At 29.5% G+C, this 15,066-nt stretch overlaps 2 protein-coding genes across 2 annotated transcripts in view; both read left to right on the forward strand.

Moving 5' to 3' along the window:
* Nucleotides 1-5,104, forward strand: part of LOC132941562 (uncharacterized) — a 128,175-nt gene extending 123,071 nt beyond the window's left edge. Inside the window, exons 158-161 of the mRNA XM_061009668.1 lie at nucleotides 71-341; nucleotides 658-896; nucleotides 2,104-2,293; nucleotides 3,578-5,104. Of these exons, the coding sequence (XP_060865651.1) occupies nucleotides 71-341; nucleotides 658-896; nucleotides 2,104-2,293; nucleotides 3,578-3,819 (942 nt within the window). The 3' untranslated portion in view covers nucleotides 3,820-5,104. The remainder of the gene's footprint in view (nucleotides 1-70; nucleotides 342-657; nucleotides 897-2,103; nucleotides 2,294-3,577) is intronic.
* An 888-nt stretch (nucleotides 5,105-5,992) lies between these two features.
* LOC132941885 (torsin-1A-like) lies at nucleotides 5,993-13,547 on the forward strand. The gene is made up of 6 exons (XM_061010108.1): nucleotides 5,993-6,515; nucleotides 7,419-7,690; nucleotides 9,387-9,532; nucleotides 9,809-9,957; nucleotides 11,929-12,073; nucleotides 13,339-13,547. The coding sequence occupies exons 1-6, from the start codon at nucleotides 6,383-6,385 to the stop codon at nucleotides 13,445-13,447; spliced, it is 954 nt and encodes a 317-aa protein (XP_060866091.1). The 5' UTR covers nucleotides 5,993-6,382; the 3' UTR covers nucleotides 13,448-13,547.
* Nucleotides 13,548-15,066: the final 1,519 nt, after the last annotated feature.

Consider the following 15,066-nt stretch of genomic DNA (forward strand, 5'->3'; position numbering starts at 1 on the left):
GCGATAAAAGCTACTGATTTTATAATTATTATAGTCCTAAGCTAATACTAACATTTATTGCGCACAACAGGGCCAGGCTAGTTTTGTGTTGGTCATACAGAAACATCCGAAATTAGTGACTTACAAAGCTCAAGCCTATCACATACGATGCGTGTACAACACCGGAGAACAGAACGTCACGCTTGGCTTTAACGTGTCCATGTTGACCACGGCTGGTACGATAGCGAACACCGGACCACCACCTACGTGTCTGATGAAGATCGTCACGCACACCGGACAAGAAATCGATTCAGCCGAAATAGGTGACAACCTAATGCTACAAGTGGACGTCCAGCCGTCGAGTAAGTGTGAAAACGATTTATAAAATATGCTTAAAAATTAATATCGGACGCACGGTCACGTGTCGGTCACATGTGTACCGACTATTAACTAGACCAAGATACAGCTATTAAGTTGTATAATATATGTATTTAATTATAGAACATCCATCCCCGTATAAAATACACATTATATAAATATCAGTTATAATTTCCTATTACCATTGAAAAATATTTGAAACGCCAAACTAATGTTTGGACTTTTGTGGCACCCATTGTTACACTGTCATTTCCGTCACCAGTGACAATTAACCTATAATGATAAATCCTTTTATTGTAGGCATATACGGAGGATACGCCAGGAGCTGTGTGGCGAAAACGATTGAAGATAATGTAGAAAACGAGTACATTGTAACTGACGAGAATGGGTGCGCGACCGACCCGACGATATTCGGCGAGTGGGACTACAACGCGGACACCCAATCGCTGTTGGCCGGTTTCAACGCGTTTAAATTCCCAAGTTCCGACAACATACGATTCCAGTGTAACATACGCGTGTGCTTCGGCAAATGCCAACCGGTAAGTACTACTGTTAGGTGTAGGTAAAAATGACATTTTCCACCGACAGTATCCATCGTTTCGACATATAATTATTTTGTACGTGATTGGAACGTTTAGGTACCTATATACTTATTCGATGAAATCGTACATAAATTGTGTCATATTAAAGATAATGTTTTGGATGGTGTAGTTATTCAGCTCACCCTTCATTTATTATTTTTTAGTCTAGCACTTATTTTACTCAGGCAATTTTTAAAATTATTAACATTAATTATTTCAAATCGCCATAGCCCTTATATCAGTATATCACTAAGAGCTATTAATTTTATAGTAGATAGGTAACGTTTAACAACTTAGAAACTACTCGTTTGAATTTCGATTTATTTACATCAACGTTTTAGAAAAAAAAATATCTTGTGCTTAATAATTTATAGAAAAAAATGCAGTTATCATTTGTAAACAAGAAGTAATTATCTCCATAGGGCACTTCTTTGACAGTCTAAAAAATCTGATTTTTTTGAAAATATAGTCTGTGTGCTTTCTATAATTCTATATCATATAGAATGTGTACTTTAAAATTCCGAATCAGAATATGAATAAGTGCATAATTAAAGGGTGAGCATACACTTGCATAAATGATCAATGGATTAAATCATATACCTAATTATCAATACGGTAAATCGTCTGAAGGCTGCACCGGCGGCAGGCGTAATGAGATGACGATGATGACAAATATTTCTTCATAATCTATTCAGTATTACCTAGTCATATACCGACGACGAGACGACGTGGTAGGGCGAAACAATATAACGATTTATGTACACGCTCGACAATCCCCACTGTCATTATTATACGCCGCGTCTAATAGGACTATATTAGGAGGTAGGTGTGTATATATCGTGCCTTGATGTTTAGTCATACACAATTTTGATATCGCCGAACACGATTTCTGACCAAAATTATGAGTTTAATGCACCGGCGAATCAAGAACTAGGTTTAGGAAGATTCTTCGTCTAAAATATTTCTATATTTCCCGTCGTTGTTTCATCGAATGTCTAAATTGTTTGTATCGAGTACACATGATTTAATATAGTTAGCAAATTGACGTAACAAAAGAAGTGTAAGGATATGTTTTGGGAGGAGTAAACAAATCCCAGCTTTGCTCCTTCCTATATACGTTAGAACGTTTTCGTGTATTAACTCGTCGAACTGTCTTTGATTGCAGGTGAATTGCCGTGGCTACAACGCGTTCGGAAGACGCAGAAGACGTGAAATATCCAAGAACGACAACGGTCCCGACGACGATGCACTTGAGTCTGCCCAGCGAGGACAGCTGAGAGAAGAGATCACCATCGAGTCGAACGCCATTTTAACGTTCGAACGCAGGGAAGAACGACTGATGGATCCGACTGAAGGTACGTTGTCCAATAATTGCATTCGGGTATTATAGCTATATACTATACCAACTATACTGTCAATATGTTATACCTACTTCATCGTTGGGCAGAGGGACGGTTATAATATTTTCCTCAAAAACGAAACCGTACACGTACGTATTTTCTCCTCGTGTAGGTGTAATACGCTGATTTCGTTGACCTCATCGACGATAAGCGTTGATATCCGATTACGTCTGACCCACTCTCGTTCGCTTTTACTTTCTCCGGCCTGGCCTATTACCTTTATAGGACGTAGGTAATAGGTATTATATTCATAATTCATAATATAATATCATAGACAGATGAGAGCGTGCGACAGACGGTGCATGCGCCACAATTTTTTCTTGGCCCGAGAATCAGGACAAAAATATTATTGCAATGTACTTACGTGCCTACCATAATAATATAATACCTAATTATAATAATATAGTAATCATATTATACGAATAAGAAGAATATTCCGAACCAATTGTATACCATTTTATATTGTAATATTTGTGTTGTCACATTTAATTTTAAAATGCAAAATCAAATTTTACTAAGACTACTTGAGAACAACAGTTGTTGCCCCTTTTTTAATCTACTGATTTTTTCCGAGAATGTCGATAGATACTTGGTGAAAGTTTCGGCTTAAGAATAGTGTTCAACAGACCGTTGAAAATATTATTACAACACTAAAAATAAACATAAATTGTAATCCAATGTTTACCATTAACCCATATAATTCAGTATAATGTAAAACAGTATAAAGATGGGCCTTGCATAACAAATATTGAACATTTTAGTAAAAAACAAAATATAGGTCACAATCTTTTTTTATGCTGTAGGTACCTGCGGTTTAAATCTGCGTATGACTTAATTCGTCATAGAACGAACGCTATACCCTTATGAGATACCTTTACTAATACATAAAATATATATATATTGGTATACCTTCGTACATTTTGTACATATTAATATATTCATTTTATAGATGCTTATACATTGCGCGATTAAATAAAATCAGTGAATTTGTATTAGTAGACATGTCTGGAAAGACATGTTATCTATTCCTTTATGGGTCTTCACTTATTTTCCGCTATAAATGCCTAATCGGGGGGTGTGGGGCGTACCTATTTAATTGGTAAACATTGTGGGAGGTTGGAGGGAGGGCTTGTCTGCCATGAATATTTGTCTCACGACAGATAATGCGGTGATAACTAAATTTATTTGTATATGCTGGCACTAAAATTGTTCGTTTTTTTGTCACCCCTCCCCTTTTAGCTCCAATCATTCAGCCCGCCGAGGACATTTGTGTGTCAGTCATCGGACTCATCGTGGCCCTTGTCATCACCGCCCTGCTAGCGCTGGTGGCCGTGGCCGTGGCTGTTTCGTGTTGGCTGATGGCCTACAGGAGAACGCCGAACGTCAACGGGCCACTGCCGCATCCGACCCAAGTGCCGAATCCAATGTTCATGAATCATGATCGGACGTCTTCCGAACCGTCTCCGGATTACCTGACATGATAAAAACAACGAAGACTAAGACGACGACGATTTTTGTTTTTCCGTCGTCGTTTACGCCACTACCTATATAACTTCTATTATTTTATAAAAAAAAAAATGTCTCACCTTACCACCCCCTCCCCAACATAACAGTCGGGTAGTAAGTGCCTAACACATTTTATTATTATATTATTATTATTATTTTATAAATACCTATACACTGTTTTACGACTGTTAATCGTTTGCCATGTTTTGCGCTCGACAAAAGTCTCACGGGCCTTTAATTAGCTGCAGACACTCGCCGTTCAAAATATTAATAATAAACATCATACATTTAATAATTAGTACACATCGTAATGATGACATAATATTATAAACTTTGGGCTGGGAAAACGTAACGAAAAGGGGATCTATCTGTAACGACTATATTCGTAACTGTAACGAGACGACGAGTGTTCCCCGATTAAAGGCCTTTCTGTGAACTAGACGCGATATAATTAGTCAAAACTACTCAATTAAAACGTAAATAATTATTTCTAACGTACATAATATTATTATTCATGTTTTAATTGTTGTATGGACATCTCTTTCGAACGCTTACACTGCGCGTTTCGTAGCTTAATTAAATAGGTATCTCACGCACAGACACAAGTCATTATTAAAAAAATATATATTATACATTTATTAGAATATTCACAATCCGATGACGTGTTGTGCGATACATTTCTTCGATTGGGTGACGTTTGGAGTAGTAAGCTTTCGGAAGACTTGTTCACTTTTAGTTTTAAGGTATATATGTGTGTGTATGTAATATATTAGAATTAAATTTGTAAAATCGTTTAACATTTTAATCGAATGTTGTGTATGAAAGTGTGATATATGAATAACTATTAATTTATTAACAAAATAAATAATTAAAAAAAAAAAATTAACTTCCTAAATAAACATTATTTTCAGTCATTAGAAAATCGTTAAAAATGACTAATTTTATATATATATTACTCCTACTTAAATCAAAACTGTTAAGTATTCTTTTCAAGTCATTAATTAACAAATTTAGGCTTTAGATTAAATTTATATATTGTAGTACCTAACTAGCTGTAAGTACCATTTAAGATTGTCTTTTATTGAATTAAAATACTATAACATTTTAACTAAATATTTCAGTAGGTATTTCATTTAAAAAAAAACATCGTAATATGTAACAGTTATTTTTTTTTAGAAATTTAAAATTAGATATTTAGAATACAATACTGTGTGATAATTATGAAAATAATAATTAAACGAATATTATGCTTTTTTAAAACTTTTTAGTTATCATTTTTGTCCCTTAAAATTGTGGTTCTTAACCGGTGTGTCGCGAATTACTGCGATGATTGGTTTGTATGTAACTGCTGTATTTGTAGTCACGCTGTATAACGAAAGGCGGTCTGATCAAAGCGTTCGATATGGGTTCGAATTCGTTCATTCATTCGAGTTCATTTTCAAACAATAACTGTCAGCGATAAGCAATTTTATAATATTCATTGGCAATAACTTTGTCCTATGATTCTATCTTAGTCCGTGAATGATACGGATATCCAGCTATCCTTAGAATATAATACATACTAGATATATAATAGCTATGAGACAAGGTAAAAAATAAACGAAAATATCCATCGACTTGTTATGCAACACCGCCTCAAGACGTCGGTCGCATGGTAATTCTGTTATACCTACATACTTATGACTTATCCTTTATAAACGGTTTTAGAGGAAGTAATTTCCTGATAAAAATATTCAATGGTATTATTGTTTCAAAAAAATAACATTCTGAAAATAATAATTCCCTTCAATAAAAGTCTTGTCGAAAATATAATATGTCACCAAATGAATTTTCCTGAAAAGTGATCTCCCGTTTTTTACGGCCCTCCGCATATTAGACAGGCACATCAGAATAATACAAATTACATACTGGACTAATCACACATTCACAAAAGTTATTCCCTGATAAATTCTGCCCAGAATAGTGCAGAATGGTACGAGTCCCACGCCGTCCCGGTAATATTATTATCCTTATTTTTACGCGGGCCCTTAACATGTCATGTGCAACAAGTTAGCAATAAACACTGAGTCACTGAGAACCACTGACATTTTCTTATCGCAGAATCGCCTTATTGCCCGCATGAAAATCGTTAAACTGAGGTTATACCGCCTAATTATATACAAGTCGATTATTGCTAATCTAATATTACCATTTATCTATTCTGTGATATTACTGACTTGGTGACTTTTAACATTCCACCCTCCGTAGAGCGTGATTCTATTTTATATATTATATAGGTATGCACGGTTATACTATTAAGTATAACTTAAACCGTGTACACATGTATTTTTTTCATCCCTCTCTCTCCTTTTCCCTTAATACTATCTTATATTTAAAATTTAATTGGAATTTTTGTCCGTAATAAACAATGGTATTATTATGTCTGTGTCATTGCGTGCTGCCGTGCTCCTTAGTCCGTACCACACAGTCCAGTGGCTGACAAGTATTTTGCTTTTACATAATATAGCTTATATAGTTTAAATTAAAAATTGGTGCACCATGTTATGTGGAAAATATTTTTTGTTATGTGTTACAAGTTGTTTATTTTTTTTTAAATTCAAAACTGTCTGTGGATATTCAAGATACTACCATTATGTTGTGGGATGTCCTAAGACATTGATTGATATTAAAGGTAAGGTCAGTTAAAATCACAGTGTATACTCTATGGCAGTGGCGTATTTATAATAATATGCTGGCACTCATTCGAAGCATTTGAAAGTCGTTTCACTGTCTACAAAGATACTAATTTTGTAGACTATTTTACAAAAGATTGTAAAACACTTGCTTCAATTAATGTCGAATTCCCCAATGGTAGAATGAGTACAGCATCAAAAGAATTATAATATTATTATATTAAATTTTGTTGTGAACATGGTAGAATTAATAATCAATTTTGATTTCACTGCATAGTGCTTAGTTCATGGTTGGCTGTAACTTAGAATTATAGTTAAAATTCAATAAATTTATAAATGCATTTGTATCTATTTTCCAAGCAGAACATACATTATTTACATTTATTTTAATTTATTTGTATTCTTATGATATCTCATTATCTCAGTAAAATTGATATACTTACCTATTTCTTTTGCTTTAAAATCATTGTTGACAAGAAAAACCTCCCATGTGCAAAAACACAGTTTTTCAGTAGACGAAAAAATGTTTTAAATTAAAAAATAAAATAAGATTTATTTCATAAACTATTTATACTAGGTTATTGTAGGTAACACATAGGAGAATACTTGGAGAATTTATTTATTATTTTTCATTAATTCTACAATACAGATAGCACATGGGAGATTTTATCCATAAATAGCTAAATTTTTTCTGAATCCGTGTATACCAATACCTAAAATCTTAAAATTGGCAAGGAGCTTATTTTGTGTTAACGACAAAATACTAAAAATATAATCTCAAATTAAGATTCTCTTATTAATTTATTAAGTATAATTAACTTACTAGTAATTAGTGTTAACTTTATACATTTGTATCTAATATCTATACAATAGTTTTGTATTATTCCGTATTCCTTTTATAGATTTTGAACGTGACCTGAAAGAAAGTTTTTTTGGGCAACATATTGCATCAAAAACTGTAGTATCTGCTTTAGCAGGTAATTTGCATCGTAGTAAATATAACAAAAAACCATTGGTAATGTGTTTTCATGGTTCCAGTGGTACTGGTAAAAATTATTTATCTGATTTAATTGCTAGTCATATGTTTTATTGGGAAAAAGTAAAAAATTTACGATATCATGTTATTCATGGACGATCTGATTTTCCTATGACATCACAAATAGAGCATTATAAGGTAATAATTTTCTTTAACACATTAAATATTGACATACCAAACAAACTTTTCCATGTAATTCCTAATTTGTATATATTTGAAAAAAATAATAAAAAAATATATAAAAATATGTTTACTGTATCAAAAAAGTGGTCCTTATTCCCGCAACGCAACTGCTTTCTTTTTAGTACATTATTATGTATCACCATAGAAAAGTTAATAATTTAAATATAAAAGTATACAAAATGATTGCCAGGAGTTAGGATATTTTATGTAGGTGCAGTTTACCTAGGTTCCAAGTGTTGCTCGGGCAACACCTTATATTATATGGGTGGGTAGATGAAAAAATAGATCGGTATAACAGTATTATGAGGGGTAAGTCTCCTAAAATAATTTGAGCAACACCAATTTGTTTTATGATACATGCCACTGTGTAAGATATAATATTCTGAATGTCTTTGTATGTAAAATAATTTCATTGATTATAAATACTAGGTACCTATACAGGGTGATTTTTTAAGTATGCTCACCCTATTATTATGCTTAAATATATTCATATTCTGATTTTTGAAATTTTAAAATACACTTTTAGAAGATATTTTTGAATCATTAAACATTTTGTACCATTAAGGAAGATTCTGTGCCAATACAAACTTTAGTTTTTTTCAAATAGGAACCCCCCCTTTATTAATCTTAATTATTAAGCAGATATTTTTTTTCAGAATTTTTATACATCAAAATCAAAATTCAAGCGAGTAGTTTTTGATTTATATAACTTAGTGTCTAGTGCACTAAGGATAATAATATAGGGGCATAGACAATTTGCTAAAGTTAGTAATTACTATTGATCTATCAACATACAATAGATTTTGTATCGCCTCAGAGCACTCCTTAAGTATTACAAAAAATATTAGAAATTTGAAAATATGGTATTTAGGTATATTAAGAAACTCTAAAAATTTTAATTTTAATAAATGTACTATTAAAGGGGGAAATGAGGATAAGCATACTTAAAAAATCATCCCGTAAATACTGCTATTTATAATCAATGATAATTTGTTTTAATTATTGTAATCCCATCTCAAAGCTTGGAGTAGTAATCTTTATTTCTATATAAAATTTAAATATTTTAATTTTCTCACTATAATTTAATATTATTTTTGAATTTTTACTTTTGATTTTTGAATATTTATGAGATATTTTGAAGAGTACCTACTGTAATTAATTTCAGTTACATTTATATTATCTTATACATTATTATGATTGAGATATTCTTTTTATCTTCTGAGCGTAGCAATGAATGTATTTTATTATTGTGTTTGTTTTTTTTAGTATCTGATATTCTGATGTCACATTTAGGAGTAAAAATTAAGTAGGTAATGAATTAGTAAATTTGATCTAATTCATACATTTTTGACAAAATCAATTTAATTTTATTAGACATATTATAATTTTCAAAATATTATAGTTGAGCTATTCAAAGATATTCAAATTTTATATTTTTAGTTTTTTTCTATAATATTTTTTTTCCATGTCAAAAATATTGAAAAATTTATCAAGTTTTCCATAAGTTGTCCTTACAGCAGTTTAAAAAGTTATGAGATATGTATTTTCAATAATAATGAACGTCGAAAATTTAAATTTTGATGAAATTTAATTGTTTTACTCTTATTAAATACTCAAATGTTTATACTTAATATTATGTATAATATTTCAGAAAAAACTTCATTCTGATGTGATATCTGCTATAAAATCATGTGATACAAATGTATTTGTTTTTGATGAAGTCCATTATATACCCATGGGTATATTAGACATACTAGCACCTATTCTTGAAAACAATGATGTGTCCATCGATTCTAGGTAATTTATTAGTTCATTTTTTTATAGGGTCTGATGCTATTGTTTAGTTATTTAATACATTTCAAAAATGAAAATTGTGCATGAAGTTGTTATCACTATCAATGTTGAGCAATGTTGAATTTATGAGAAAATCATTATTCATATGAAAGGTGCTTTTTTTTAGCAAAAATGACAATATAATTGGACTGCATAAATGTATACATGAGCATTAAAGTTAAATGATTGATTTCAAATTACAAAGAACCATAAATAATAATTGTTTTATTAATATTACAGGAATTCAATTTTTATATTTTTAACTAATGCGGGTAGTGATTATATTATACAAAAGTCTTTAGATAATTTGACCAACGGATTTTCTAGAAAGAATATGAAAGTTGAAGATTTTGATACTATTTTACTAAAATCTGCTTTCAATGAAGAAGGTAAAACTTGAGTTTATCATTATTTACAATAGTTATAACTTAATAAAAGTTAACTAAATTGTTTTAGATTCTAAGCGGAGGGATGAATGTATTGATTTTACAATGATTTTTTTTTTTTTTGTGTTTCAATTTTATTTAAAATCATATTTTCTGGTAGAAAAGTGAATCTAGTTGGTACTTTGGGTGGTTATTGTGTAAAGGAACCAATTTTGGTCGGCGCGTGGCATGATCTCTCGTAGGACAGAGTATACTTGAAATATTTATTGGCCTAAGACAATTTCTAGTTCTATTAGATTTTTTTTAATAATATTGTCAATCAAATAATTTATGCTCGGTCAAAAAACTTGAAATTGTAATACATCATTCTTTAGAAGTTGTCGCTCTGCTGTATAGTAGGTTTCAAGTGAGTCACTATAATGGATGGTATTAAATTTGACTTCAATGATATAATATCATTGTATAAGATAAACGATTCTGAGCAAAAATGATCAGTCAGCCTATGATATTATTAAGTATATTTGATGGTTATTATTGTAAATAAAGTTATTTATATATTTACCGATTTACGTGGACCCTTTTTATAAATTTTCAATCCTAAGCTATAAAAGTTGAACATTTTATAAATTTTTAACTACAAAATAATTATTAACTTTGATAAATTTTGTCAAAATTCCAATAGTACCTAAATGCTTATAAAAAAAAACTGTGCCTATGTGGCTATGTATTTTTAATATTTTTCAACTACCATTTAAACAATATATCAGGAGCCTTATATTACATTTTCATGCTTTTTTACCCCACAATAAAATTGTATTGACAATTATAGAAAAAAAAAAACCAAAATAATTGAAAACTAACAATGGCCGTAAACAGCTCAAAAAGAGTAAAAATATGAACTTCAATCGCTCATAAAAATTTAATTTGATTTGCTTGTAGACATTTTTTTTTGATAAAGGTAGACAAACTTATGAATAACCTTGTATTACATTTTCAAATCTTAGATTTAAAAAGAAAAATTTTTATGAATTCTCAACTCAAAATAATTTGCTAGTTTTCGTGATTTTTACGTATTTTGTCAAGATTAAAACTTCAATGCTTATAAAAAAAAACTGTGACTAGGGATTTTTAATATTTTGAAATCTCATTGTAACTATATAGTAGGAGCTTTGTATTAAATTTTCAAACTTTTTTACACAACAAATAAAGTTTTGGAAAACTATTGGAAATTTTAAATTTTTACCTCCCAAAGGTACCTGAACAAGATACTGAAGTTGAAAATCGAAGCATTATTTCGACAACTAATCGTGTACACCGACACAAAAATAAAAAACACACATTGCAAAACCAATACATTCATCGCTCCGCTCAGAATCTAAAACTTGAGCGTAAATCCACAATATTTTTTATGAACGTCTGAAGTTAAAATGTTGACAAAATTCATTAAAATCACGAACATTGGAAAATTAATTCTAGTTAAAATTCATAAAAATATTCTTATTTATATCTAATTTAATACTAGATGACGAGAATGTGATACCCGCATGTATTGTCTCCGTCTCACAAGTGCGTACCATACCAAATTTTACACTCAACAGAATACGTGGGCTCCATTAGTTGAAAAATTAGATTGAATTGACCTCTTATAAACTCTAATATTAGGATCACTATCTAGGCAACCTCGTGGGCTTTTTATTATATTATAATTTTAAAGCGAGTTATGAGTATTTTAAGTCTTCAAGATGTACAAACATTTTATAATTTTAAAATATTTTGAACTGTTTACAGACATTTAAAATTTAAAATTCTTTTAGTTTCTTTTTCTATAAATGTCAATAACATACATTTTTTTATTTTATAAAATTTAAATGTGAACATTTTAAAACTTAAATTTAAATAAAAGACATGATTTAGAGATTATTTTATATGTACATTTTTAAATAATTAAATATAATGATATGTTAATTTTAATAGGAGGTTTGAAGAGAAGTTCATTAATAGATTCCCATATTATTGATTTTTATGTTCCATTTTTACCACTCGAAAAAAATCATGTGCAACAGTGTATGGAGGCAGAGTTGAAACATCTAGAAAAACATTTGGATTCTGAAACAAAAAGGTAATATAATAATCACTGAATAATATTATATGCATACCTACTCACTGTGCTGGGCCAATGAAGATTTTTTTGCAATTTTTTTTTTCTATCTTCGAATTTATTTAATTTATTTTTAGAACATTATCTCAAATGTAAAAATAAATACTCTAGTTGTATTTTTTGCAAAATTCTCATACGAATCGAGGCGTCACATCAGTCTTGCGCTTGTTTCGCGTTTTTCACCCTCAAAGTATGGCTCAAACCACTGACTAAAAAAAAGTGGTGTGACACATCGATTTGTATGAAAATTGAGATCACTTCGAAATACACAATGGTGATGTGATAGTTATTTGCTGTCATTTAACATGATTAATGATTAATTTTTTATTTTAATCAATTTTCACGAACTGGTTGGAATACTTATATAGTACCTGCTACATAATAATTAATAATTATATAAAGTCAACTCTTGATAATTCAAACATTTGATAATTCAAAACTTTCGGTAATTCTAAGTAAGTAATTGCTCGTTCCCCTAAAAATCTTGCAATAATTTGAATGAAAACAATGCATTTAAGTAAACTTGGTAATTTGTAGTAACATTTTAGGGAACACTACCCGTAAACTCGCGAAGTGTATTCGCCAAAATGTATTTCTTATTTTTATATCATCACTTCGTTACTAATTTACATTACAATTTAGCTTATTATTTCTGATAACTATCGAATTAGTATATAGGTATGACATTTTTTTTCATAACTTGGTAATTCAAACTGTTTATTTTGCCTTCTTTATACTTCAAAACCTTCGGTAATTCGAAATTTTTCATAAGTCCCACCAACTTCGAATTGTTGAGAGGTTACCATATAAGTTAAAAATGCTTATAATAAGTAATGACACAGTTTTTTACAATATGACTACCAAAGTGGTAAAAAAAATATAAAAATGTTTGGTAAGTTGAAATATAAATTATGAACACTACTAATTGATATGTTGAAACATAAATATGTGGACACGACTTTAATATATACTTTGACTTCACAAAATTATAAATATTTAATTAAATACCTATATTCCTTAATAGGTATATAGTACATAAAATAAAATATTGTTCACCGTCTTCATAAACTTAAATATCAATACATTTTCAGTTGTTTAAATTTATGTGAAATTATTAAAATGTATAATGGTACATTTTTGAGACTTATTACAGATAAAAATAAATAATCATGTATGGCATTGATTATTTTTAAAATATGCTTAATATATTATTCATTTTTTTTCAGTCAAATATTACGTATGATTACATTTGGTCCCAAGCCTGAAAAGATATTTTCTACTGTTGGTTGTAAAAGAATTAAAGCATGGATTTCAACTAAAACATATAATAATTAAATTGGATATTTTTAAAGAACACTGTGTGACATAAACATTTGGAAAAAACCAATCTGAAAATAAGTATTTATTGAAATATATATTTTATAACGTTGTATAATCATCAAAAAAGTGTATATTAATATAATAAAGTCAACTATTTTGTTTCCAATTTGTCCTTTTCACCATCCTTTTTGATCCCCTCAAAATGTTCAGTGTACATCTTTCTTTTAATGGCAACTGGTTTGATTCAGTAGGAGAAAAATATACTTTGCTATGGCAAATATTCGACAAAATGGCAATTTTGATTTGATATGTCCAATCTGTACAAATAATAATTAAATACAATTAATATGAATGTATTATTTGTACGGCTATATATTATGATAAATCTACACACCCCATATAAAATGTTCACTCAAACTGTTTCCTTCATACAATTTTTTTTTCATATAAACCACTTGAAGGCTTTTTATTATAAAGATCAATGATCTCTAAAAATACATTTCAAAGGTGTACATAAATATTAAATATTTTGGTAACTACATATAAAAGCATGTTTGGGTTATCACTCCCTTTGGAGAGGCCCTGGTCTTAGTCTAATATTTTATACTAAGTCTATGGTAAATAATAAATAATGCAAATAAAAAAAAATTCAAGTAACACACTTAAAAACTGAATTATCTCAATCAAACACATATTATAATGTTCTTACCACTGAGTTTCATTTTAGGTCGATTTATTCTATTTTTTAAACTAATGCAGTAAATATGAACTGCTGAGCAATAACAAATATGTGTGTAGCGTATTTTATTAATTTCAAATAATTTTCGTTGTTAGTTGATATTTGATAATATAAAATTTTTACAAAAACTATATTCTATAATAACCCATATGTAACACACTAATAGCGGTCAACGACCAATGCAGTCAAAGCCTCGTATTTATTATAATAATAAAAAAAAAAAACGTCGTTAAGAATATTAGAGGATTGTAAAAGGAATCATTCTCGAGCACATAAACCGGTTTTGGTAGAAGTTTAACATTTATAAAAAAAAAAAAAATAGAATTTGTAAACACAATATCCACTGCCGGTTATACCGTTTCAGAATTTGTTTAGTCTACACAGTGGCGGCGCCAGATATTTTTTATTGGAGGCGGCGTACGGGGGAAAATTATTTTCTGGTGGGGCATTTATGTATTGCTACTCAATCACCCACTAATTTACTAATATCATATATTCATATAGTATTGCTAAAAGTGTTTTGGATATAATATGCTATATTTCTAAATTATCAAAAAAAAAATAATTAACTAACAAAATGTCTTTATTTACTTACATGTTTTATATAGACTTGTAAGTTGTAATAAGGTTATATGAATTATGACCTACGAATGTGTTGTATGCACAAATATGAATATATTTTATGTTCATTGCAATTAAACAAATACAGAGAGGGCTTTTTAAGTATCTAAATAGCAACATATTGGTAGGTATTACCTATAAAAATAAAAATCAATAAATGCAATTTATTATGTTTGCATTATTTATTTTATTTTATAATTATGATTATATCTAAACATATTACATCAACATACCATTAGTTATTAGTATTAAATTAATATAAATAATTACAAAT

The sequence above is a fragment of the Metopolophium dirhodum genome, chromosome 3 (genome assembly GCF_019925205.1).
Source record: "Metopolophium dirhodum isolate CAU chromosome 3, ASM1992520v1, whole genome shotgun sequence".
NCBI lineage: Eukaryota > Metazoa > Arthropoda > Insecta > Hemiptera > Aphididae > Metopolophium > Metopolophium dirhodum.